This window comes from Gastrolobium bilobum, unplaced genomic scaffold (genome assembly GCF_033153095.1).
Source record: "Gastrolobium bilobum isolate Gb01-03AN ecotype WA unplaced genomic scaffold, APGP_CSIRO_Gbil_v1 utg6770, whole genome shotgun sequence".
NCBI classification, from domain to species: domain Eukaryota; kingdom Viridiplantae; phylum Streptophyta; class Magnoliopsida; order Fabales; family Fabaceae; genus Gastrolobium; species Gastrolobium bilobum.
The window spans coordinates 91,102-116,556 of record NW_026897575.1 but is presented as its reverse complement, the minus strand read 5'-3'; the positions used below and the strand labels follow the sequence as shown (position 1 = coordinate 116,556).

The 25,455-nt window shown below is 39.5% G+C and overlaps 1 protein-coding gene across 2 annotated transcripts in view; it reads right to left on the bottom strand.

Moving 5' to 3' along the window:
• LOC133308234 (uncharacterized) overlaps positions 1–4,779 on the bottom strand; it is a 30,734-nt gene extending 25,955 nt beyond the window's left edge. Inside the window, exons 1-6 of one of the 2 annotated variants that reach the window (XM_061508841.1) lie at positions 4,695–4,779; positions 4,294–4,463; positions 4,121–4,183; positions 3,998–4,017; positions 3,839–3,883; positions 2,972–3,033 (exon numbers count right to left, since the gene is read on the bottom strand). In XM_061508841.1, the coding sequence (XP_061364825.1) occupies positions 2,972–3,033; positions 3,839–3,883; positions 3,998–4,017; positions 4,121–4,183; positions 4,294–4,463; positions 4,695–4,773 (439 nt within the window). In that variant the 5' untranslated portion in view covers positions 4,774–4,779. The remainder of the gene's footprint in view (positions 1–2,971; positions 3,034–3,838; positions 3,884–3,997; positions 4,018–4,120; positions 4,184–4,293; positions 4,464–4,694) is intronic. The other variant, XM_061508842.1, reaches the window with a different exon arrangement.
• Between the last annotated feature and the right edge of the window lie 20,676 nt (positions 4,780–25,455).

Here is a 25,455-nt window from a genome sequence, read left to right as displayed (position 1 = left end):
ATTTTTGGCTGTACTTGTTTTGTTCATGATCTTACTCCAGGTAAAGACAAGTTGACATCCAAGGCCTTCAAATGTATTTTCCTTGGGTATACCCGTTTTCAAAAAGGGTATCGTTGCTATTCACCTGATCTCAAGCGTTATATCGTTTCTGCTGATGTCACTTTCCTTGATCAGCAGCCTTTTCACTCTACTCCGTCTCCAGTGTCACAAGTTGATCAGGTCCTTCTTGTTCCTTTTCTTGACTTGTCTTTACCAGCTGCAGGTGCCCCTATTCCAGAGGAGCAACCAATTACCTCCATACCTGCAGATCGTCCTCTCCTCACATACCAGCGTCGTCAGCCTGCACCTCCTCCGACTTTGCCTCTTGATGACTCATCGCCTTTTCCCGTCGGCTCTTCTCCTCCGGATCCTCCATCAGAGACTCCTCCCATTGCCCTTCGGAAAGGTATTCGATCCACTCGAAATCCTCATCCCCTTTATTCTTTCTTGAGTTATGACAGACTTTCTTCACAACATTTTACTTTTATTTCTAGTCTCTCTTCTGTTTCCATCCCTAAAACCACAGGTGAAGCACTATCTCATCCAGGGTGGCGCCAGGCGATGCTTGATGAAATGCAGGCACTTCACTCTAATGGCACTTGGGATCTTGTTCGTGCTCCTCCCGGGAAGTCTGTTGTTGGTTGTCGATGGGTGTTCACAGTTAAAGTTGGTCCTGATGGCACTGTTGATCGCCTTAAAGCTCGCTTAGTGGCCAAGGGATACACACAGATCTTTGGTCTTGATTATGGGGATACCTTTTCTCCTGTTGCTAAGATGGCTTCTGTTCGCTTGTTTCTTGCCCTTGCCGCCATTCATCACTGGCCTCTTCTCCAACTTGATATTAAGAATGCTTTTCTACATGGTGACTTGCAGGAAGAAGTTTATATGGAGCAACCACCAGGTTTTGTTGCTCAGGGGGAGAATTCTGGAATGATATGTAAACTTCGGAAATCTTTATATGGCCTGAAGCAATCTCCTCGGGCCTGGTTTAGCCGCTTTAGTTCAGTTGTTGAATCCTTTGGCTTAATCAGAAGCAAAGCCGATCATTCTGTCTTTTACCGGCATAGCTCTTCTGGCCAGTGCGTTTATCTCCTGGTCTATGTTGATGACATTATCATTACAGGCAGTGATCAGATCGGGATTGATCAGTTGAAAGAGCATTTATTCAATCAATTTCAAACCAAAGATCTTGGCAGACTTCGATATTTCTTGGGGATCGAAGTTGCACAGTCTAGGCGGGGCATTTCCATCTGTCAGAGGAAGTATGCACTGGATATCCTAGATGAGACTGGCATGTTAGGCTGTAAACTCATTGATACACATATTGACCCCAATGTTAAGTTATTACCAGGACAGGGGGAGCCACTGCCAGATCCTAGTCGCTACCGCTGACTAGTTGGAAAATTGAATTATCTTACTGTGACAAGGCCAGATATCTCCTTCGCAGTTAGTGTTGCAAGTCAATTTCTTGATTCTCCCTGTGACTCCCATTGGGATGCAGTTATTAGAATTCTCCGATATATTAAAAAGGCGCCAGGAAGAGGTTTATTATATACAAATAAAGGGAGTTCAGAGATCTCTAGTTATTCAGATGCTGACTGGGCAGGTTCTCCTTCAGATAGACGATCCACCTCAGGGTATTGTGTTCTTTTCGGAGGAAATTTGATCTCTTGGAAGAGTAAGAAGCAAACTGTGGTCGCCAGATCCAGTGCGGAGGCAGAATATCGGGCAATGGCAAATGCAACCTGTGAGCTCATCTGGCTGAGACAATTGCTGAAGGAACTCCATCTCTGTGAACAAAGGCCTATGAAGCTCATTTGTGACAACCAAGCCGCTTTGCATATATCCTCTAACCCAGTCTTTCATGAGAGGACCAAGCATATAGAAATTGACTGTCATTTTGTTAGAGAAAAGATCCAGTCAAGGGAGATCGAGACAGCATTTGTCAATTCCAATGATCAACTTGCGGATGTATTCACTAAAGCTCTTAGAGGTCCCCGAATAGATCATATTTGTAACAAGCTGGGAGCTTTTGATATATACGCACCAGCTTGAGAGGGAGTGTTAGAAATAATATTATTTTATTATTATTAGAATAGTCTAGAATAGTCTAGATTGTGGGCTTGGCCCATTAGGTCATCCCATTAGGTCTTTTTAGTCTCTATAAATAGAGAGCCTCCTTGTACAGACTTACACACTTGAATATACAATATATTTCAGATTCAATTATTTGTATTTTTTAAGGTGTTATTATTTTTTAATAATTTATTATGTTACACACACACTCACATATATATACATATAATTTGTTTTTTAATAAATATATTTTTTCTGCTATTTCCGCAACCGCAACCCGCAATAACGTTATAGCGGTTTTGAGGATTGGCCGCATCAGGCCGCAATCCGCATTTAATAACTATGCTCTAATTGTTCCGAGCCTCATTCATGTATTTTATTGCTTTTATCTCAAGTTTCCATCTCTATTGTCCTTCTTTGAGTGTACTGAACTTACAGAGTTCTCTTGAGCTCAGATTTAATCAATATATGTTTCTATTTTGTTTTCTTCTTCATCTTTGTTACTGGTTGGGATCTATCAGTTTACTGTATCAATGTCTTCTCTATGTAATAAAAACATGTATTTAGACTGGCATAAAACTTGGATGAAAGAAGTTATTTAATTTTTAAATGATTAGTTAATGAAAAAAGTGGCTGAGGTCACTAAAATCAGTACCGGAAATGACAAACTGCTTAATCTTGTCCACATAAAGCAAATGCACATTGTCAAAAGGAACGGAAACAAAGTAAAAAAGTAATTCCATCTCTTTCAACGTAAGTATTTTCCAGTTCCACCCTGCTCATATCCTAATATTTTTACTACCACAAAGCATAGGCTGACAATGATCATCTATAACAGTGAAAAGAATCACAGAACCTCTAGAAGTTGCACAATCTACAGCATCAATGTCGCAAGTAATGATGCTCTCTTGAAATTTCCTGCATTTCATGAGGGATTAGTAACTATGTTGTAAGGTTGTTAAACCTGCATCTATAATGATACACTTTAAACTTGACACCTTCCGACTTCTACATTGAATATCTAGAATAATACATATTATAAGTTACTGGGTGTAAGATACACGACATTAAGTTATCAGATAAGTTGACAACACGGCTCATGAACAATCAAGTTTTTGATATGGCCAAATTTCAATAAATATGCAATTAGTGCGGGGATTTTCACAACATATCATGACCAAAAATAAACTTTATGTGCATTCTTATCGGTGAAGTATTAAGTTGTTTTGGGGGGTCTAACGTGCTTGTTTGAGGCAAATTTGATGTCAAAGGCCTCAAAGAATTTTCCGCGGACAAATGCACATATTTTCTTGTAAACAGCCAAGGGAATAGACAACTATCATAATATTAAGAACATACAAGGAAGAATCACAAGATAATGCAATCTCATGATTTGTTAAAGCAACTTGAATTTTCACACATTATATATTAGGCAGGCAACCTCTTAATAACTTGAATTTGAATAGACATTTGTACTAACGGATACCTACAAGACATGTTCAGACCCCACGAACAATCAGCAATATGGGTTCAGAAGATAATCAAAAGTTAAAAAATACAGTGGCAAGAAACGAAGACAGTAATTGAAACACTTTGATATAATTTGATTTTTAAAATTGATAATTGCTATTTTATTGATGAGCCCCACCCAACATTATGAGGAATAGCATAAAATCGATGATATATTTGAAAAATGCATAATATTTTCATCAACGAGATGAACCTTATCTTCACATTCAGATCAATCATGTTGTGGATGAATTGCTCACTGCAAAAAATGTAAGAAAACTGAACACGCTAGCAAGACTTGTAAGTCTATTTAACCAACAGATTTTATTTCCAAAATGATTGAAATGAGCACAGAAGAGTGGCAATCTGTTACCGTAAAGCTGCTTCTTCATTCTTCCGTCACGAAGCCACAATTTCCAGAAGATACACGTCGAATGAGAAGTTCAAACATCATAAGAATCGAAAACCAAAAGACAGGGTTGTGATTTGTGAGTACCTTGACAGTTTCCAAATCAGTTCCCACAGCAGATATCTCATCTTGAATTAATGATACCCTCGCCTGTGAACACATTTTCAAGTTGAGTGGATGAAAACACAAATGTCGCGAAGAAATTCTATTAAAATGACATGAAACCGAGTGAAAGTAGCAACAGGTAACTATTAACTGACCTCTAGCGTTTGAGCCGAAGCTTCACTCAAGAACAATTGAACTTCAAAGCCTTTAAGCTCCTGTTCGATGAGTTCTTTGCAGCGCTTCGCATTTTCAAGCTCAGCATTAGCCACGCTCAAATCGGATATAAGCTTCTCGATCTGCTTTCTCAGATTAACCACTCTTCGTTCTTCGCCATTCAAGGAATTCAGAGATAGTAATAAGAAACGTTTCTTGACCGTAGAAACATTATTATGGCAAAAGCAAGAGAAAAAAAGGCTAGCTGAGTTTGTTAATTCTTCTTTCAAAAGAAATTAAGGAGCAAAGCATCAAATGAAACGAGACAGAGAGAAATAAAGTCGATTTTCTCGGGAAAATAAAAACAACAGGGAAGGAAAATTAGAGAACGCAACCATGGTACCTCCTTGAGATTTCTCTGTGGCGAAATTTCTGATGAGGCTCAAGAGTTGTCTCTGCGGATCACTTCCCGTTCCCGCCATAGGCCTTTTTTTTTCTACCTCTACTTGCAGAAATGAAGCTTACTTATTATTGGGCCCGAGCTCGGAAATTTATGGCAGTACGGGCCGACGTTAACGGGCTTATGACCGGCTTTTTATCTCTGAGACTTGTTTTTTTTGGAAATACAATAAAAACTAAAGCAATATCAAAAAAAGTCTTATATTGGGCATAATTTTGGGAGACTAACTCCCCTCAAGTTATTACGAAACAATTCCAAACAAGTCGTTGGAGGGACATCCAGCCCAATCAGTTGTCCATCCTGATGAGGTGCATGAGTAGCAAGCCAATCAGCAACAAAATTGCCTTCTCTATAAGTATGACTAAGCTGAATAATCCAGTTTCTTTGAAGCATGCAACGAGCTCGGATGATTAAAGCAGAAAGAGGATGACTTACGTCACACCCTTTTCTTATAAATTCCAAAGCCACCTTGGAGTCACCCTCCACAAAGACTCTCCTAAATCCCTTATGCCAAGCCAGATCTATACCTGTCAAGAACCCCCAAATTTTCGCTGAAGTAGAAGTACCACTCCCAAGGAATTTTGTAAAACCAGTTAACCAATTCCAAGTAGCATCCCATATGACTCCACCACATGCAGTCTTTGCCCACTGTCTATGCTGGAACCATCCACATTAAGTTTAACATAACCCTCAGAGGGAAAATTCCAGTGAATAAGATGTTCCTCTCTTCTAAGCTCCTGATGACCAATCTTAATAAGGGTTTCATTAGCCAATTGAATATTACCACAAGTGTAGGTAATGCGCCTAATGAGACCATACTTTGAGGTGCTAGTTTGATCAAAGATCGCCTTATTTCTTTCCCCCCACAAACACCAAGCTATCCCCCCAAAATACAAAGGTCAAGTTCGATCAGTTTGAAACGGACCTTTTAATCCTAGATTTGTCTGAATCCATAGGTGAAGATCCAAGGAGAAAAAGTCACTACGGTTATTAGAAGGAACCCAATGCTCCCATAATTCCCTGGCACCAGGACAATCTCTAATGGCATGTAAACTATCCTCAAGATTATAATGACATCTCAGACACGCTGCATCTGTAGCCATGTGACGATGCACTCTACGAACATTAGTTAAAAGAGAACCTCTGTAGAGAAGCCCTAAGAATTGTCTAATACGTTCAGGACCAGGCCAAGCCCAAATTACCTTCCAAATCCTATCTTGATGATAATGCGAGGTACCCATGAGATAGTTATAAGCTGATTTCACTGGAAAAAACCCCATCTTGGCTACTTGCCCAAATAACACGGTCCGGAGAAGGATCCACTGTAGGAGGGAGCACACTACGAATCTTGTCTAATACTGAAGTAGGAAGAAGGTGCTGGAATAAAGGTCAGTTCCAATTACCATAACAAGTTACAAATTGAGACGTAGACCAATGAGTCATAATAGGAGGAATAGGTTGAACGGCCAGAGAAACAAGTTGAGAACATCCTGGCACCCACGAATCCATCCAAAAATACGTATGAACCCCATCCCCTAAAATGGTACGAGAATTCTCTAGAGTTTGAGGCCAATACTTAACAATAGCCTTCCATAAACCAGAATCATTTGCTGAAGCCGAGATACTTGGAATGAGCCTTTCCTCCACCTTATACTTGTTACGAAGGACCCGAACCCATAACGAATTACGATCAGTCTTGATACGGTGACCTAGCTTCATGAAAAAAGCTATATTATTCTCTTTAATTTTACAAAAACCAAGACCCCCTACATTCTTCGACAAACAGACCGTCTCCCAAGAAACCAGGTGAGCTTTCCTTAGTTCACAAGTTGATCCCCAAATGAAATTCTTAGTTGCACTCTCAATACGATCACACGTACCACTAGGAATAATACAAGTTTGCATAGGATATTGAGGAATTGCAGTAAGAACTGACCTAGCCAAAGTTGATCTTCCTGCCAATGAAAGAGTACGTTGATTCCAGGCATTTAAACGAGCTTGCATCCGATTTAAGATATAGCCAAACGTACTCTTTGTAACTCGGCTATGACGAAGAGGAATACCCAAGTATTTACCCAAGTCATTTGTAGGAGAGTAGCCCATCAACTGGCTTAGATTATGCACTCGGGTATGATTAACGTTTCTGGAGAAGAAGACTTTTGTTTTTTCCTTGCTAACCTTCTCACCAGAGCACCTGCAAAAACAATCAAGAATCTTATTAATAATAACAGTTTCCCCTTCTGTGGCTTTTGTAAAGAGCAGAAGATCATCTGCAAAAAATAGATGGGAAAGTAGTGGTCCCCTTCTATTCAATCTGATAGGCTTCCAAACGTCCTCCTGAACTGCTACCTTAATCAAATGAGCAAGTTTTTCCATGCAAAGGATGAAAAGATAAGGAGACAAAGGATCTCCCTGACGAAGACCTTGATTAGGAGAAAATTCTATCGTAGTTGATCCATTCCATAACAAATTCATTGTACATGACGAGACACAACACATGATCAGAGAAATTATATTCTCAGGAAAACCAACATCCACAAGCGTGTCTTTCAGAAACTCCCAAGAAATCTTGTCATAAGCCTTTTCTAAATCAACTTTGACAGTCATCCAACCCTTACCTCCTCTCTTTTTATTCATGGAATGGATGATTTCCTGAGCCATAATGATATTATCCACTCCTTGTCTACCCTTAATAAAACCACATTGATTAGGCATAACCAAGTGAGCCATATGAAATTTCAGCCTATTAGCCACAATCTTAGTTACAGTCTTGTAAATAACATTACAAAGGCTAATAGGTCTGAAATCTTTAAGTAATTCAGGCACATCAATCTTAGGAATAAGACAAATCAAAGTTTGGTTAACCTCTTTGATATTATCCGGATGAAGGAACACACCTTTCACAAAAGAGACAACTGACTCACCCACCTTATCCCACTAAGATTGAAAGAAAAGAGCATTAAGCCCATCCTTCCCAGGCGACTTGTATGAACCAAAAGAGAAGACTACATCTCTGATCTCCGTACTGTTTGGCATAATACTCGTCGTGTCTAAAGCATGCGCTTCAATAACTGGAAAAAAGCCACGAACTGGAAAAGCCGGTTTAGGTAATGGATCTTTTGTGTACAGATTTTCAAAGAAAGAAACAACCATTTCCATTAAAACCTGCTGATCACCAATCCAAACTCCCTCCGAGTTTTTCAACGTATCTATGCCATTCCTCCTATGTCTGGCAACCGTCATAGAATGAAAGAAACGCGAGTTCCTATCTCCAAGAGCAAACCAATTCAATTTCGATCTTTGAAACCAAGTGATTTCCTCTTGAAGATAAATCTTGTCTAGTTCCCTCCATAGATCCTTTTGCAATATCTCAAGGCTATGACTGTACTGATAACTAAGAGATCTATCAATACCTCTAATCCTTGCATGCAAATCATTCTTTCTTTTCAGAGCAATCCTATAAACATTTCTATGCCATTCCGAAGCATTAATCCGAAATGTCTCCATAGCATGCATCCAGTTTACATTGTTTGACCAACATCCATTAACCACCTAATGAAAAGTGCTCTCTGTTAACCAGGACGCTAGAAAATGGAAAGGACGCTCCCCTCTCGGATAAATAGCAGGTTGACCTTCCCATAATAACACTGGTCGATGATCTGAGCCAAAGAAAGGCAAGTTGAAAGCCACACGGTTAGGGAAAACCAAGTTCCAATTATCATTAGCGCAAACCCTATCAAGACGTTCCTGAAGATTTCTTCTTTGCCGAGTTAAAATAGGACCTTGATTGCCAATGTCAGACAAGCTACATTCATCTAAACAATCACGAAATTCCCTCATGATATTCCAGTTATGCCCATTACCACCTAGCTTCTCATACTCATACAAATAAGTGTTAAAATCACCTGCTATCCCCCAAGCTGCATTCATCATGGACTGATCAAACAGTGAAGACAGAATTCCCCACAGCTGAATACGTTTCTGTCTTCGCGGACTTGCATAAATAAAAGTCATGAACTCCTCTCTATTTTCTTTTACCCAACAAATTTTAGTATGAACAAGTTGGTAATGAGAAAAAAGAACATCCACTGAAACTTCATCAGTATTCCAAAGCACCCAAATACCGCCAGAAAAACCAATAGCATCACGATGAAAGTGACCAGAAAAACCAAGACGCTGAATAGCTCTATCCACCATAACACCACTCAATCTGGTTTCTAACAAAGCCATAACTTTAATACTGTATCTATGAGAAATATCCCGAATCAGAGGCAGAAAACTCCTTTTCCCAGCCCCTCTACAATTCCAGGTCAAAACATTCATAAAAACAATCTTAAATTTATCCGAACAGAAACCGGCCCTAAGAAAGAGCATTGGTATAAACCGAAGTCGCACCCAAAACGTCCAAATTATCCAAAGGGATAGAATCCTTGTGAGTGTGATAAAAATTCCTCATTAACGTAAGAGCATCTGGTGGTCTTCCATGTTTACCTCCATTGTCCAAGCCACTAGAAGAAAGAAGAGTCTCTTGCTGATCATTAACCACATGAGATGTCTTCCTCTGGAATTTAGATAAAGAAGGGTGCAAGACAATTTGTCTATCTTGGAAATCCTCCGACATATTCTTCTGAGAATCAAGTTTAAAATTATTCTTTTGAGAATCTGCATATTTTGAAGCATTTAATCTGCCTTTGCTAATATTAGCATTCTGGACCAGCCGATGAACTTTAGCAGATGATGCAGTTGCTTTCTTCTTTTGGTTCTCTTTGAATTTTACTACTTGATTGTGGACCTCTTTTCTCGACTTGCCCACGGATAGGTTAGCAGATGGAGAAACTATTTCCATTTGAATATCCTTTTTCACCAACGGTTATCTGGAGACTCTACTACATTATATTTAAGGAAAAATATTTGTGATTTTAAATGATATAATGGAAAAATGTTTCTGCAGTAGTTATCTGCATTTATTCTCAAAACGACATTATTTTGGTATTGAAATCTTAAAAAATTATAAATATAAAGACTAATATAACACTGAAATAAATTAAAATTATAAAAACACCATGATTTTCGTCCCAAAACGACGTCGTATTGGGCTTACTGCAGATAACTTATCTGCAGTAACTGCAGAAAAAGCAAATCCATGACATAAAAGTTATATCATTTTAAGAGAGAGATAGACACATAATAATTTTTTGTGTCTATCTCTCTCTTAAAATGACATAACTTGCATCATTTAAAATGACAAACATCAAATCCTTATGATTATGGAAATATGTTAAGAACAACGCTGTCTTGGGAGGGGGCAAACAACAAAAATATCTTATTTCGATTCTCACCGTTATCATTTTGGGATAAGCATAAAATTTTAATCTTTGATATGTCCTGCACTAAGAATTAATTTCTTAATCACTTCAAAGAGTTGAGGTTTGTTGGAATATCCAAAAAAATCTACTCACCTAAAAAAAATAATTAGAGTTGGTATAAAATATATGGAGTTTGATTTTCTCATGTTGCATGAGAATTGAATTCTTTTGTTGTGACTCAATTAGTGGTGAATCCCATATTTATTAAAATGAGAAAAAGAAAAGAAAAATTTTACACACAAATCGAAGGGTCACAACATGAGAATTGAATTCTCATGCAACATGAGAAAATGTTTTCCCAAAATATATATGAGTTCATTTTTTCTACAGTTAATGTAGATAACTTATCTACATTGAGCTCAAAACGACGTCGTTTTGAGGCGGAAATCAAGGTATTTTTGTAATTATAATTTATTTTAGGGTTATAATAGTCTTTTCATCATAATTTTTTATTTTTTTAGCTTAAAACGATGTCGTTTTAGCAGCGAATGTAAACAACTTATCTACATTCACTTTAGAAACATTAAAGCCTATATATATATATATATATATATATATATTAAGAAACCAAAAATGTTTTGTCTAAATTTTTTACCGAATAATTTGGTATGTTTATTGATTCCGCGATGAGTGAGTGATTCACTACTTAGTGTGAAATATTCTGTAAAAACTAGGGGAAAAAGGGAAATATTAAATAGAAATGACTTTTCAGTGTGTTACGAATTACTATTGATCAGTAAAGAAAGGGATGGTCATCATTCAAGTGGAGAGAAAAATAAAGTTGTTATAGAAAAAAAAAATTATTGTAACTCAAGCACAACTCGGAGAATGTGTTTGTGTGTTTCATTAAACTACTTTTGTACTTTTTAGCATCTTGATTGTTAAAATATTGACTTGATACATTAAGTGACTCAAAATAAATAGAGGTTAAAATATGTAATTTGTCTATGTAGTCTACACCAATTTAAGTTAGTTTGAGTCTATTTGTATTGACTTATCAAAAAAGTTCTTTTTATGACTTTTTTATTTTAAAAGTACATTTTATAAAAGTTACAGCTATTTAGATTTTTAAAAAAATATTTGACTTTTGACTTCTACTTTTTTTAGAAGCTAAAATTTTTAGCTTCCGAAAAAAGCAGATTTTTGACTTTTTTATGACTTCTGCTTTTTTTTAGAAGCAGACATTCAGACAGACTTTTCTCGATAAGTGCTTTTTAAAAAAAATAGCTTTTGAAGAAAAAAAAGCCCATGTCCTTAGAGTATTGGACCGTTAAGAGATTAGTTCTTATTGTCAACTCTATGTATGACACTTTTTGTTTTAGGCTTAGATGTCAAACAAAGTCCTATATGGATAGCCTCTTCTGTGTTAACTTGTCATGTCACAATTCAATCCACCCATAAAAGGACGAGCATTGTTAGAAGAATGGTATAATTACATTCATATAGAATTTAATGTTCATTAGGGGACGGACCAATGGACAAGTAGTAAGGGCTAGATTATATTATTAATAATCAAACTAATATGCAATTGAATGTTTAATGTGATGAATTGATTATTTAGTTCTTTGACCAATTAAACATGTGTAAAGACTTCCATTTGGAATTTATGTCAAGAATGATGACTCTTGAAAGTTCCATACATATACTCACTTTGAGGAATGGCTTATTAGAGTGATCATAGTATATTAGGTGCACAAGTTCAATCAATTTTGTATTGCTTCTATTTATATGTTGCTATTATGCCTTGTGTTCTAACTTTTCATGCAGAAAAATGAACTTAAGGGTGGGATGATCTACAAGAATTCTTAGCTTATGTAGATTTATATCTCACCCTATTTGGGGATATGTTCCAGGTTCCTAAGAAAGATGGACTAGCTCAACAAGAAGAAATGAGCATGCTTGGTCGAACCGAGAGCTGCTCGGGAATATTTTTTTAGAGAGCAAGAGTGTAGAGTAATAATCAGGATTGCCAATAGGAGCAATCTACTCTGACTAAGAGCAACCCTCTTCAACTATACGCAAGCGTACGTGTCAAGCAATATAGGGTGTTGTAGCCCCAGATTTATCGTCCTCAGGGAGCAGTTGTGAAGTAAGAAGCGCTAAAGGAAACATAATTTGTAAAATGGAGCAAATAAAGAAAGTACTATTCTCAGCTAAGCTTCACAAAGAGCAATCTCTGGGCAGCTAGTTAAACAATATTAACCATTCTGAACCAGATGAGAACAGTGAATGACTTAGTACGGTCATCGAATAAAAAGGCATCAATTTAAGTAACTTCAAGAGCAGTCAACGAAATGAAAGTAAGAGCATCAGCTGGTAAAACGCAGTTCAGTTATCGTGAGGAAAAGGTTGTGATAGAAGTTTGAGTTAAGATTAATTTCAGAAAAAGTCAAGTAGGTGTTACGGGTTCCATGTTTTCATCCCTTTGGTTAACCCTGCTTGGTAGCATAGTTTACAAGTGGATTTTGCTCCTTCCCTTGCTTTGCTATAGGTAAGCAGAGGGTAAGGCCTTACTCTCCACGTTACTCCATAGTACTTGGAGTTATATGCAAGGAAACCATGTTGCCTTCTCAAAAGAGCATGGATTCACATGGCAGTGCTCCCCATTTCAGGTGTTTCTCCCTCCTTTCTTCAGGCTAAACTACCCCAGGATCTTGATAATGCTCCACACGCCTTTGTCAGTGTTTCATCAACCGAGTGGTCCCGGGATGAGGTTGCCAGCCCAAAGGGTTTCACAAAATCAATAAATTAAACCAAAGAGCAACTCAAAATTCATTTATAAAATATGTGTTCCTTACAAAGTTATCCTAAGACAAAAGGGATTACTTCTATGGAACCCTCACCTACTTAGAGGAAGTTAGCTCCTAGTGAGCATTTTTACAAAAAGAAAACAAAGAGATAACCAGTCCTAGGATGAGCGCGGATGATCCTCTTTATGAGGATTGCTTGTTCCTTTTATAGGGTTCTTCATTTGATCTCCATTGTTCCTTTCATCAAGGGTCGTGCTTTGTCTAAATCCTCTCCAATGGTGGCTTTGCTTCTTGCCAGCTCAGCTTCGAATAGAAATGCTCTCCAATGGTAGCCTTGCTTTTTGCCAGCTTGGCCTTAAATGGAAGTGGTCCCCCTTGTTTTTGGCTCCCTTTGTGAGTAGGAGTATTGGATTCAGGGAGGCACCTCCACTCCTTCTACTGCAGCAGACGTGGCTGTTTTTGATTGCTCAGCTCCTTTGCTTCCGTACTGTAGCAGAGGTAGCACCTCCACCTTCTCTGCTGTGGCTGACGTGGCGGCTTCCCATTGCTTCCTTTGACTGCTGTTGTACTACAACAGGTTTTTTTTTCTTTCTGCGCAACATTCCTTCTTCTCTCTTCATTTTGTGGTTCCTTCTGATGGGCCTTAGGTGTCCTTAATTCCCACTTTCGGTATTGCTCTGGTCCACTATTCAAAACAGTTGCTCTATATGGAAAGAAGACGGTTAAATGGAGTGATTTATAACCAAAACATGGGTTTTGTGGAACAATTTACACTTAATGGGCCTCAACTCTTGAGGACCATCAGAGCACATTTAGCCCTCTTAGAGTATTCAGAGTGACATGGTGTAATTTTGAGATATAGCACTCGTATAATCATTTTGCTGGAATTTGGGTTCAAGTTCATAAGTCATGATGTGAATGATATATTATGTAACACCTCGTTATCGGACCAGTGTGTTATCATCAATTATGATATTAAGCGCAGTTACAATCACAACAATTAATTAAAATACGATAAAACTTTTTTTGACAGCGTTTACATTTTTAAAACAACCGTATTTAACAAAACTCTAAACTATTATCATAATTCAAAAACTATTGCAGAAATATAAATTCAATTGCTTAACATCATACAACGTATATTTAAGGTTGATAGGTGGTTCTCATAAACTAACAAAATAAATTTCACAATTTTACATTCTACTGCACAGAGTATGCTTCGGGTATGTCAAAACTGGGCATTATTCCCTTTTCGAAAGATAAGTATTCAAAACTGTCAACACTGCATTTTCGGGTTCACCAAGTTCCCTCATATTTTTGAAACTGCAGATGTCCTACTAATATGTTTGCTCCCAAATTTTAATATATTCTAGTTGACACTTTGATCTTTAATTTGATATATCATAAACCTAATTTAGGTAATAAATGAATGAGATATGAATTTTCTAAAATAAAAAACAGAGCCTGTTGGGAATTTCGCAAAACAAGGCAGTCCTCACCCATTTGTAAAATGGGCATGCTATATAATACATTATGGTCCCATATTTTAGGATAGTGTAGGGGACATCTTAAGCTTTAAAATGATAGTTCACACATCTCATTTGAGGGAGATATGGAGTACATGAATCAGAACAACTTTACACATGATAACCTATACAAGGATTATCTTATCAATCAATAATTGATTTCAATGGTTACTGTAAGAACCCGCACCGTTAATTAAGGAAAATAATTAATTAAATGTGTGAAATTAGGAAATAATTTCATAATTGACCTTAATAATTATGAGAAGGCTTAAATAAATATAGAAAGTGATTAAGAATGCTGAAAGTCGCTTTTCGGACGAAAAATGCAGATACCGGTTATGCTACTCGGTATAATTGCGTACCGATGAAGTATCCCAGAAAATTATAAAAAGTGTGTATATGTCACTAGAATAATATATAGGACTTGTAAAACAAGTTTCAAGTCAAAATAATGAGAACTGGTGTCAGAACTGATACTGGCTATGGAAAAACGCGTACCGAAAAGGTGCTGCGAAAAATAAAATAAAAATATGATAAATCTTAGTAAAATGAGTAGGTTCAGAATCCTAAGTTTGGGATTAAAATGCTAAGCGTAGCAATTAACACAATACTGTGCGATTAAGACTTAAAGTACTATATATATGCATTGTTGGCCCAAAACCCTAGTCCATACAATATCCCTACGCGACTTGGTGGCTGATCAACCCTTCCCCACTCTTCCATTTCCTTCCCTTCCCCATTTCTTGAGCCTAGAGGCCATTTTTTCATGAAATCTTCTCCTAAACACTTGATGTGAGTGAGGTATACCATTGGGGGTGAGTTGTGGAACTTGTTTCTGGGTTGTGGCCACTACCTTGGTGAGTTTTTGGTGCTGACTTTTGGTTTGAGGAGTGTGAAGCCATTATATTGGTTGTTGAAGCTCCAAGTGTCAACCTTTGTGAAGAAAAACCAAGTCTTGTGTGCCATTTTCGTGCACCCTTGAGGTCTGGACTTTGGGGGCTGTTTGTTGAGCTCTATGAGCCTTTGCTCCTCTGTTTGAGTCTTGGGTAAGTGTCACTAACCATGACCTTGTGTTTCATTTGCTAAAAATGAAGCCTTGATGCATGTAACAAGCTAAAGATCATAACTTAAGGTTGGGTAAGCTTAAACACACCTAGAAATGCATGTGTTAGCTTCTGTAATCGGTAAAAATGGATCCTTGGGAATGATATCTCGCGAAAATCCAGAATCTGGGTTTTGCCGTGAAATATTCGTATATTGGGTTGGAAATATCCGGATATTGATATCCGGATATGGATATCCAGATATTGATACCCGGATATAGGGTTCTGAATATCCAGATATTGTCAGACAGATATCAGGATATGCCCCTGACAAATATCTGGATATTCTGGGTTTCCGAGAACAGTATAGGTACTATTCATACAGAATGTTATTTTGGGTTTGTGGACCCATGATTGGCTACTGTGGACTTCTGTAATGATTAATGTAAGTCAGAATCTAAGTGATTAAGGGCTTGTGGCTTTGTGAGAAGCCTAAAGACGTAAAACGTAAAGAAAAGGCGTTGTCTTTGTGTCTTATGCTTGTTAAGTATGATTATTGATATATTGTTGGTCCGAAACAGATTGTGATTCTGCTGTGTTTGGGCTTTGAGCTAGTGTGGACTCTTGGCATTGGATAGTTAGCTTGCAAGGTAAGCTTTCGTGTCCTCGGTTTAGCCATTGTTGGTTCCACCATGTCCCATGGGGGGATGGTTTATATGCATGATGTTGTTTTCATGTATTGTTTTGGTAAATGCGATTGAGCTGTTATATGCGAGTGCATGTATGATATACATGTGGTGTTCCACCTATACGGTAAGCCTGAGTATGTGGAGACATACAAGATGGTGAGGCTGTGGATGAGGTGCAAGCGGTGTTCCTTGTACTTATTGTGGGGTTATAGACATACGTCATGCATTTCTCTAGCAGTAGAATAGTTAAAACACACATGACATGAATATCTATTGCACTGCATAGTTTTGGAACTTATACTGTTAAATGCTTTTGAACTTATATTGCACATATAAGTGAGCTTGGGGTGGAAGATCCTTGAGGACCCCTTGTCTTACTGAGATTTCTTGTTTAGAGATCTCACCCCACGTTTGGGGACGCTTATTTGAGGTTCAGGTAACTTGGGGGCTGATGCCTCTAGCGGCAGGAGACCAGATCTTAGCTGATATTGATGTTATATGCTGACATGTTTGGATGCTGGATTATATCTGCTGATGTTATGCTTTTAGCTTGCTATTATTATGTTGTTGTTGTTGAGACTCTTGTGGGCTTTGTTGCCTTATTTGGTGAGCATGGGGTTTGTCCATGCCATATTGATGTTAGTACTATTAGCTTGAGTTGTATAAACTATCAGGGTTGTCCGGTCTACGTGTTGTAGTTCTGTGACTAGAGACATAATTATGTTATTCATTCTATGCGGTATTTCAGTTAGCTGTCTTTTGCAATTTACATACAGGCGATGTTTTATGAAATGAATTGAGTAATTCAACTTGGCTAATGATAATGACGTCATAATTGAAAAGAAAAAGATATTCCACATTTTTAAATTAAGCGTGGCTTAATACGATGATATGATAACAAACCAGATATATACGAGGTGTTATATTTTATGGTATCAGAGCACTTTCTTGGGAAAAGCCTGTATGTATTGCAATAGCTTAAGATTCTTTGTGATGTCTTGTCTTGTGTGTTTGCTCCGTTGAGTTTTATTATGATAATGCATATGTGATCACATTGCGTGGGCCTGATCAACTCATAAATTGTGTAACTGTGCAGAGTCATGGTAATACCCAGGAGAACTCGCGAGACTGCTGAGGGTTAACCCGACCCGATCCTGACTGCATTAGCTGAGATGTAGGAGGCCGCTAGATTGGCCAACGTGGCAATGATGGACGCCGCTCGGGAGGCAAACCAGAAGGCCACAGAGGATGCTCTAGAGGAGAACCGTTTGGCGAACATGACCATGATGAGGGTCATGTTGGAGGAGATTAGAGTTGGTCCTGCTGTTGGTCAGTTCCCACCGCCACCACCGCCGCCGCCTCCACCTAGTCTGCAGTACGAGAGCCAGAGTCAGGTTGAGGGCACTGGTCACTTGACCGGGGTGATGGAACCCTTTGTGGGGCCTGCTGAAGATAGAGATATGATTGATCGCCGGCTTAATGCTTTCCGCAAGCATAAGCCACCTTTCTTTGATGGGTCTTATGGTCCTATTGTTGCGGCTAGATGGCTACAGGCGCTGGATAAGATCTTCTGGGTCATGTAGTGTACAGATCCGCAGAAACTGATGTTTGCTACCTATATGCTGGAGGGCGATGCCCATGAGTGGTGGATGAACACCTCTCATGCTTTTGAGATGCAGGGTCATGTTATGACATGGCCATTCTTCGAGGATTGCTTTCTGGGTCGGTACTTCCCATATGATGCTTGTAACACCCCGTATATATCCGGTAATGTTATCATACTATCGTATTAAGCATCGCTTAGTTAAAAATGCAGAATATCTTTTTCTTTTCAATTATGATGTCATTATCATTACCAACTTGCTTATTAATCAATTAATAAAACATCGCCTGTGTGTAATTGCAATAAAACAGCTAACTGAAATACATCATAACATAGATAATAAAAGTGTGTCTCTAGAAATCACGGAACTACCACAAGTAGGCCGGACCAACTAGCAGGTTATACAACTCCAATCTAAAAGTACTAACATAAAGTGTCATAGACAATCCTCATGCTCACTCAAATAAGGCAACACGCCCAACATCAGTCTCAACAACAACATAATCATAAATAGAGGAAAACATAAACAGCATCCAAATCCAGTCATGGCAGCAATACAACATAATATTATAATCAGCTAAGCTCTGGCCTGCTGCCGCCAGAGGCATCAGTCACCATACTACCTGAACCTGAAATAAGCATTCCCCAAACGTGAGGTGAGATCTCTAAACAAGAAATCTCAGTAAGACAAGGGGTCCTCAAGGATCTTCCACCCCAAGCTCACTTACATGTGCAATATAAGTTTAAAAGAAGTTCATCAATATCATTTCTAAAACAGTGCAATGCAGCAGATAATCATGTCATGTGTGTCAATTCTATTCTACTGACCAGAGAAATGCAGGATTTATTGTAACGCGTAGCAACTTACAAGGATCAACGACTGTCCTCACACACTAACACGAGACTTTTCAGCGTGTTTTGTCCTCACTCGCACACTTCCCGAGAAAACTTCCCAGGAGGTCACCCATCCCGGAATTTCTCCAAGTCAAGCACGTTTAACTATGGAGTTCTTCCGTTCCGGGCTACCGAAAAGTAGATGCATCTTATTAGTATAGGTAGTACCAATTAATTCTTATAAGCCATTCCCAACTGTACCATCCCATACCAGCACAGTCTCTGGAATCCCTCTCTTTCGGGTGTTGATTTGATTCATTCATGTACCCCCGTCCCTAGAAGCTTGCCAGGAGCCGCTCCTTGTTTGTGCCCTTTCGCACCATGCCCTTTCGCACCGGCGATCACTCCCTGCCCTCGTCAGCGCCCGGGATGTTACATGCCCACCAGCTTCCGCCTGGTTCGTCCTCGAACTATACCGTACTGGAAGAGAGGCCCAGCTCTGATACCACTTGTAACGCCTAGCAACTTACAAGGATCAACGACTGTCCCCACACACTAACACGAGACTTTTCAGCGTGCTTTGTCCTCACTCGCACACTTCCCGGGAAAACTTCCCAGGAGGTCACCCATCCCGAAATTTCTCCAAGTCAAGCACGCTTAACTATGGAGTTCTTCCGTTCCGAGCTACCGAAAAGTAGATGCATCTTATTAGTATAGGTAGTACCAATTAATTCTTATAAGCCATTCCCAACTGTACCATCCCATACCAGCACAGTCTCTGGAATCCCTCTCTTTCGGGTGTTGATTTGATTCATTCATGTACCCCCGTCCCTAGAAGCCTGCCAGGAGCCGCTCCTTGTTTGTGCCATTTCGCACTGGCAATCACTCCCTGCTCTCGTCACCGCTCGGGATATTACATTTATATACGCCAAAAACCCACACATAGTGCAAGACCCACTTGCATTCACCCCGGATCACCATATCGTATGACGCCACATACTCAGGCTTACCGTCAAGATGAAACAACACATGCATATTAAAAGCCATTACACATAAAGCTCAACAACATTTCGAATATTCAAAGCATGTAACACAGCATGCATATAACCACACCCCCATGGGACATTGTGGAACCACAACATGGCTAAACCGAGGACACGAAAGCTTACCTTGCAAGCTAACACCCAAAGCCAAGAGTCCACAGCTCAAAGTCCAAACACTGCAGATTCACAATCTGTTATGGACCAATACTATATCAATAATAATGCACCACAGGCATCTAACTTAAAGACAACGCCTTTCCTTTACGTTTTACGTCATAAGGCTCCATACCAAGCCATAAGCCCTTAATCACTTGATTCTGACTTAGTTCATTAATTACAGAAGTTCAACTTCATCAAACTAGGGTCCACAAACCCCCAATAGCCTACCGTACACACAACACAGCTACTGTTCTTCGAAATCCCAGAATATCCGGATATTCCTCGGGACCATATCCGGATATGCAATATCCAGATATCTCACTGTACATATCCGGATATACAATATCTGGATATCCAGATTCCCGTATCCGGATATCCAATATCCGGATATCCAAATCCCGTATCCGGATATCACATATCCTGATATTTCTCGGGCAGATATCCGGATATTTCACGACAGAATGCAGAAATTGAATTTCGTGAAGATATCCTTCCAAGGTTGGGTTTTTAACATTTAATTACGTTAAAGCATGCATCTTTATACTGATTTAGGGTCATACTACTGTTGGTTACTTGTTTAACTCTTTTAAACATACCAAGACACCTCTTTTACTCATCAAACACATGATCAAGGTTGGTACAACTCACCAAAGCTCAAAACAGAGGAAGAAAGGCTCTTGGAGCTCTCAAATCTGCCTCTACAGGTCTGACCTTCAAGGCACACGAAAATGGTGATCAAGAGTGATCTTTTCACACAAAAGTTCACTCCTTGAAGCTCCCACAACCAACACAAAGCTCTAACCACACCAACACAAGGACTCAGCCCCAAACCTTGACTCAAACCAGCTCCCACAACTCAGAAGATGGGACCTCAACCTCCCAAGACACTCACCCAAGTGTTTACTCAACCAAAAGGAAGAAGAAATAGAGCAAATGTGGCAACTTGGCTCACAAATGGAGGAGAAAGGGTGACAAAGGGGTGGCTGACTTCAAGTTCAGCAACACTCACGTAGAGAAAATAGTGGCACCTAGGGTTTAGTGCCCACTAAGGCTTATATAGGCAGTTAAGTCACTTAACACACAATATTAACTTTAATTGTTACGCTTAGCATTTTAATCCCAAAATTTGGAATCTGAAACTACACATTTTTCCAAGAATTATCATATTTTTCTTATTATTTTCGGAGCACCTTTTCGGTATGCGCTTTTCAAAGCCAGTACCGGTTTCTAGCACCAGTTCTCATTATTTGAACTTGAAACTCGTTTTACAAGTCCTACATATTATTCTAGTAATTATCATGCACTTATTATAATTTTTCGGGATACTTTTTTGGTACGCATTTATACCGACTAGCAGAACCGGTATCTGCACTTTTCTTCCGAAAAGCGACTTTCAGCATTGTTACTCACTTACTATCATTATTAAAGCCTCATAATAATTGTTAAGGTCAATTATGGAATCATTTCCTAATTTTGCATAATTAATTAATTAAAATTCCTTAATCAACGGTGCAGGTTCTTACAATGCTCAGGAGAGGAAGCAAGGGGAATTCGACAGGTTGGTGCAGGGCTCGTTGTCTGTTGACGAGTACTTGGCAAAGTTCAATGAGCTGGTTAAGTTCGCTCACTTTCGGATGGAGAGGCCTACTCCGATCTTCTTGGCTGCTAAGTTCCACAGGGGACTTAATGAGGATATTGCTGGTTACCTCGATGGTTCTGCTTCGAGAGACTTCGGGACACTGGTGCAGCAGTGTCGGGACATCGAGGACTTCTGCAACTCGAGTAAGGCCAAGAGGGCCAAGATTGCTGAGACGAAGGGAACTAGTAGTTCCACTTCCTGGAGGGACATTAAGTTTGGGAGCAAAGGCAAGGGAAATCAGATGGCGACTCGGCAAGCGCCAAATCAGTTTAAGAGGACTTCTACTCAGGGGAGTACAGCGAGACCTCCCGCTCCCAGATGCTCGGGGTGTGGGAAAACTCATTTTGGGCCGTGTTCTTCAGGCCAGTTGATATGCTTTCAGTGTGGCAAGGAGGGTCATTCTCTAGAGATTGTCCGTCATCGACGGCGAGAGCTGCAGCAGTTCGAGCAGTTCCATTACAGATGGTTCCCCTTCCACCTGCAGCGGCACCTGTTGTGCCACCTGCCACGGAGCGAGTTTACACTTTGGATCGGCAGCAGTCAGACCGAGCTCCGAACCTTGTCAGAGGTACTGTTTCTATTGGTGGATCTTCGGTTGATGTATTGTTTGACTCCAGGGCTACGCATTCCTTCATTGCTACCCCGATTGCTGTGGGGCTTGAGGTACCTATGTCTGTGCTTTCTCCACCGTTGCGGGTGACCACCGCCACCAGAGAAATGTGTGATTCTACCACTGTTCATCGCGATGTAGCGTTTCAGTGGGATGGCTGTGAGTTCTCGGTAAAGAGTGACAAAAAGCGGAATCCGTATAATGCTTTGACCTCGGCCAGGTCAATATATCGGAACTCATAAAATGCACGAGTTGCGAAAATAAGAATTTATTCGAGTTGTAAAAATAACCCGTCTCGGATAAGGAACAACTCGAGTAAGGTTTGATATTCTTAGAAAATTGACTAAGTTACAAACCTAGATAACAAGGATACAAGCTTGTTATCACAATCAAGAGAATGCTAAGTCCTTCGAAGTATTTAACAAATACTTCAGGCATCTGGAATCTGATAAACCTCAAATACTTAGAAAAGTATCTGGAATCTGATAAACCTCAAATACTTAGAAAAGTATGTCTAAGTTATCAGGGAGGCATAAAACTCAAGATACGAGTATAAAGGCAAAATCATTCAAAGGCATGAAAAGCCTAAGAACTGGATAAGAGGCATCCCGACCATGAATTCAGCGGAAGTCTCACCCTGTTCCATCTGAACGTCATGACATTGCAAGACGGACTCAAAAAGGTGAATGATTCTGATTAAGTTAAAATCTGTGAAAGACACGGTATGCACAACCTGGTTGAAATAGAAGATGATATCACAACGAGATTCTGACAAAGCCGAGCTCAAATAAATAAAGCTACAATATATAAAACTGGGCTAATTATAGCAAGGAAAAATTCAACTCTGCAAACGAAACATGCAAAGAATCGGGAGCAAAGCCCGAAAATATCAATTAAAAAGAGGCTCAAAGATCCCCAAATCAGAAAAAAGAAATTTCAAAGGCAAAGTCGGTATTCCGACATACACAGTTTGGATTAAAGTAATACAGCCCAACAACCCAGATTTTCTAACTTCCGGATTGGGGGGCAAGTGCAGGAATGCATCCAAAATTAAAAGAGAAAAACAGCAATCTTCATACTTCAAGATCTCGTTAAGACAATTAAAACGACTAGTCAACTAGTCCGAGCTACGTACCTCGGCCAAAAACTTTGAGGGAGAAATGTTGAAATAGCATACACGGTATTCAGCTCATGAAGCCCGGCACCGAAGAAAGAACGAAATAAGAAAAAATAAATCCGAAATACAAATCGACAAGAATCCATGGATTTAGAACATGGATCAATGAATCAATAAAACTTCGGGAAAAAGGTCAAAGGGAAAAACTTTCCTACTTCCAATAGATCCCTTGGCCACGGAAGTTTGACCAATAAGATTATGGTTCAACAGACTTTGCTTTGGACACCCAAACTACCGGGTAGGAAAACAAAGGAGGATGTCTGAAGTAAGAATCAACATGACAAGATAGTTAAAGCCATACACCACAAAATAAAGGCTAAAACAAAGCTCATACCATGAACATGGCCGACTTCTAGGCACTGAGAATAAAATATTCACAAAATTTGATCAAGAGCAATGCACAACAACCCAACTATACTTATCAGATATGCACCCCGGACACCAGACTACCGAATTTGGAGAGATGTGGTCCTGGAAAAAGGATCACACCCCAATCCGGGACAAAGTGAAGACGGATTTTGAGAGATGAGATCTGGGAAAAAAAGGATCGCACTCCAATGGATTAAATGAAGACGGTTTTGGAGAGATGAGATCCTGGAAAAATGATCACACCCCAATCCGGGATAAAATGAAGACGGGTTTGGAGAGATGTGGTCCTGGAAAAAAGGATCACACCCCAATTCGTGATTATTGACAAGAAAGTTGGTAAGGAGAACGGAAAACTCACATCCGGGATCCAAGAAATGGACACCTGGACACAACAATGTTAAGCCGAGTTACAAGGATGATGCGCTTGGGGGCAACTCGCCAGTTGGATCCCAACCACTCAAGCTCATTCATCACCCGGTTATATGGAATGTACGCAGTATCTTGTCGGGTTCATGCTCAACCCGCCGAGATAAGGGGCAATGAAGTACCATTCCCTGTTCCAAAAATTCAAAGCCTAGAATGCATGGGAAAGTTAAAATAAGCCAAAGTCAAAAAATGACACTTTGGAAAGAAGCCGAGTTAAATATTATAAAGCCAAGGTATTGGAAACCTACGACTAGCAACGTGCAAAAACCTGGATAGAAAACGGGTTAAAAATATAAAGCACACTGCAGGACTGTGGCTTCTAGCTGAGGCATAAGAAAACGGAAGGACACTTCTGAATCCTAAATGTTGTCAAAATAAACAACATGTGTACAAGCTGTGACAAATGAAATCAGGCTTGAAAAATAAGTGGCAGATTGGTACAACCTTAATCAAGTCACCATGATGCCTCAAATTTGAAAACCTAAATTGGGTTAAAAGCAAAAAGCGGAATCTGCATGAAAGACCATGATGGCTAGGTCATTTTGTTCAGTTAATGCTGAAAAGATAAATCTGAATAAATAATGCTACAATTCAAGAAGTTGGGCTCAAAGCGAAATCCTCGGAAGGAGAAGCCGAGCTCGATGTTGAAAGGAGGCAAACATTGCTTCACCAAACTACCACCTCAGCCAAAAAAGGTTGAGGGAGAAATACGAAAATAACATATTCAATACTCGATTCGCCAAAACCGGCTGAATAAATGACAGAGATAATAACTACAATCGCTAACCCAATTAAGTTGGCCAAGGAAAGTTCCAACCCAAAGAAAATTGCTTAAATGAAGATGCCAAGTCAAAGCAAGAATTCGACTACTAACCTGAAAATCAAATGCAGAGATTACTGTTATTACATGCAAGTATATGTCAACTCTTATCCGGGTTATGCGAATGATGCTTGGGGGCAACTCGCCAGTTGGATCCCAACTACTCAAGCACATTCGTTACCCAATTACACATGCAGAATATCTTGCTGGGTTCATGCATAACCCGTTCACATAATTGACAAGGGAAAATCATTCCCGGATTCCAGAAGAAAGCTACAAGCTCAGGACGTGTGCGTATGGAATGATGCTTGGGGGCAACTCGGCAGTTGGATCCCAACCACTCAAATTCATCCCAAACTCGATATAGGAACACGTGAAATATTTTCCATGGTTTATGATCAACCCGCCGAGATAAGGGGCAATGAGGACCCCAGTTTAAAAGCCTGAGATGTAAGGAACATATATGCAAAAAGTTTACAAAACCTCAAACGCTCTCAGCTTAGCAGAAAACCTGAAGCAAAAGGCAAGACAATTCACCCCGGCAGCCTGGACAACCAAACTACCGGGCTGGGAGGCAACTGTTATGGACCTGACAAAGACCTACATTCTAGAAGGCCCAAATAAGGCTAACAGCTAAGAGGGAATTAAGG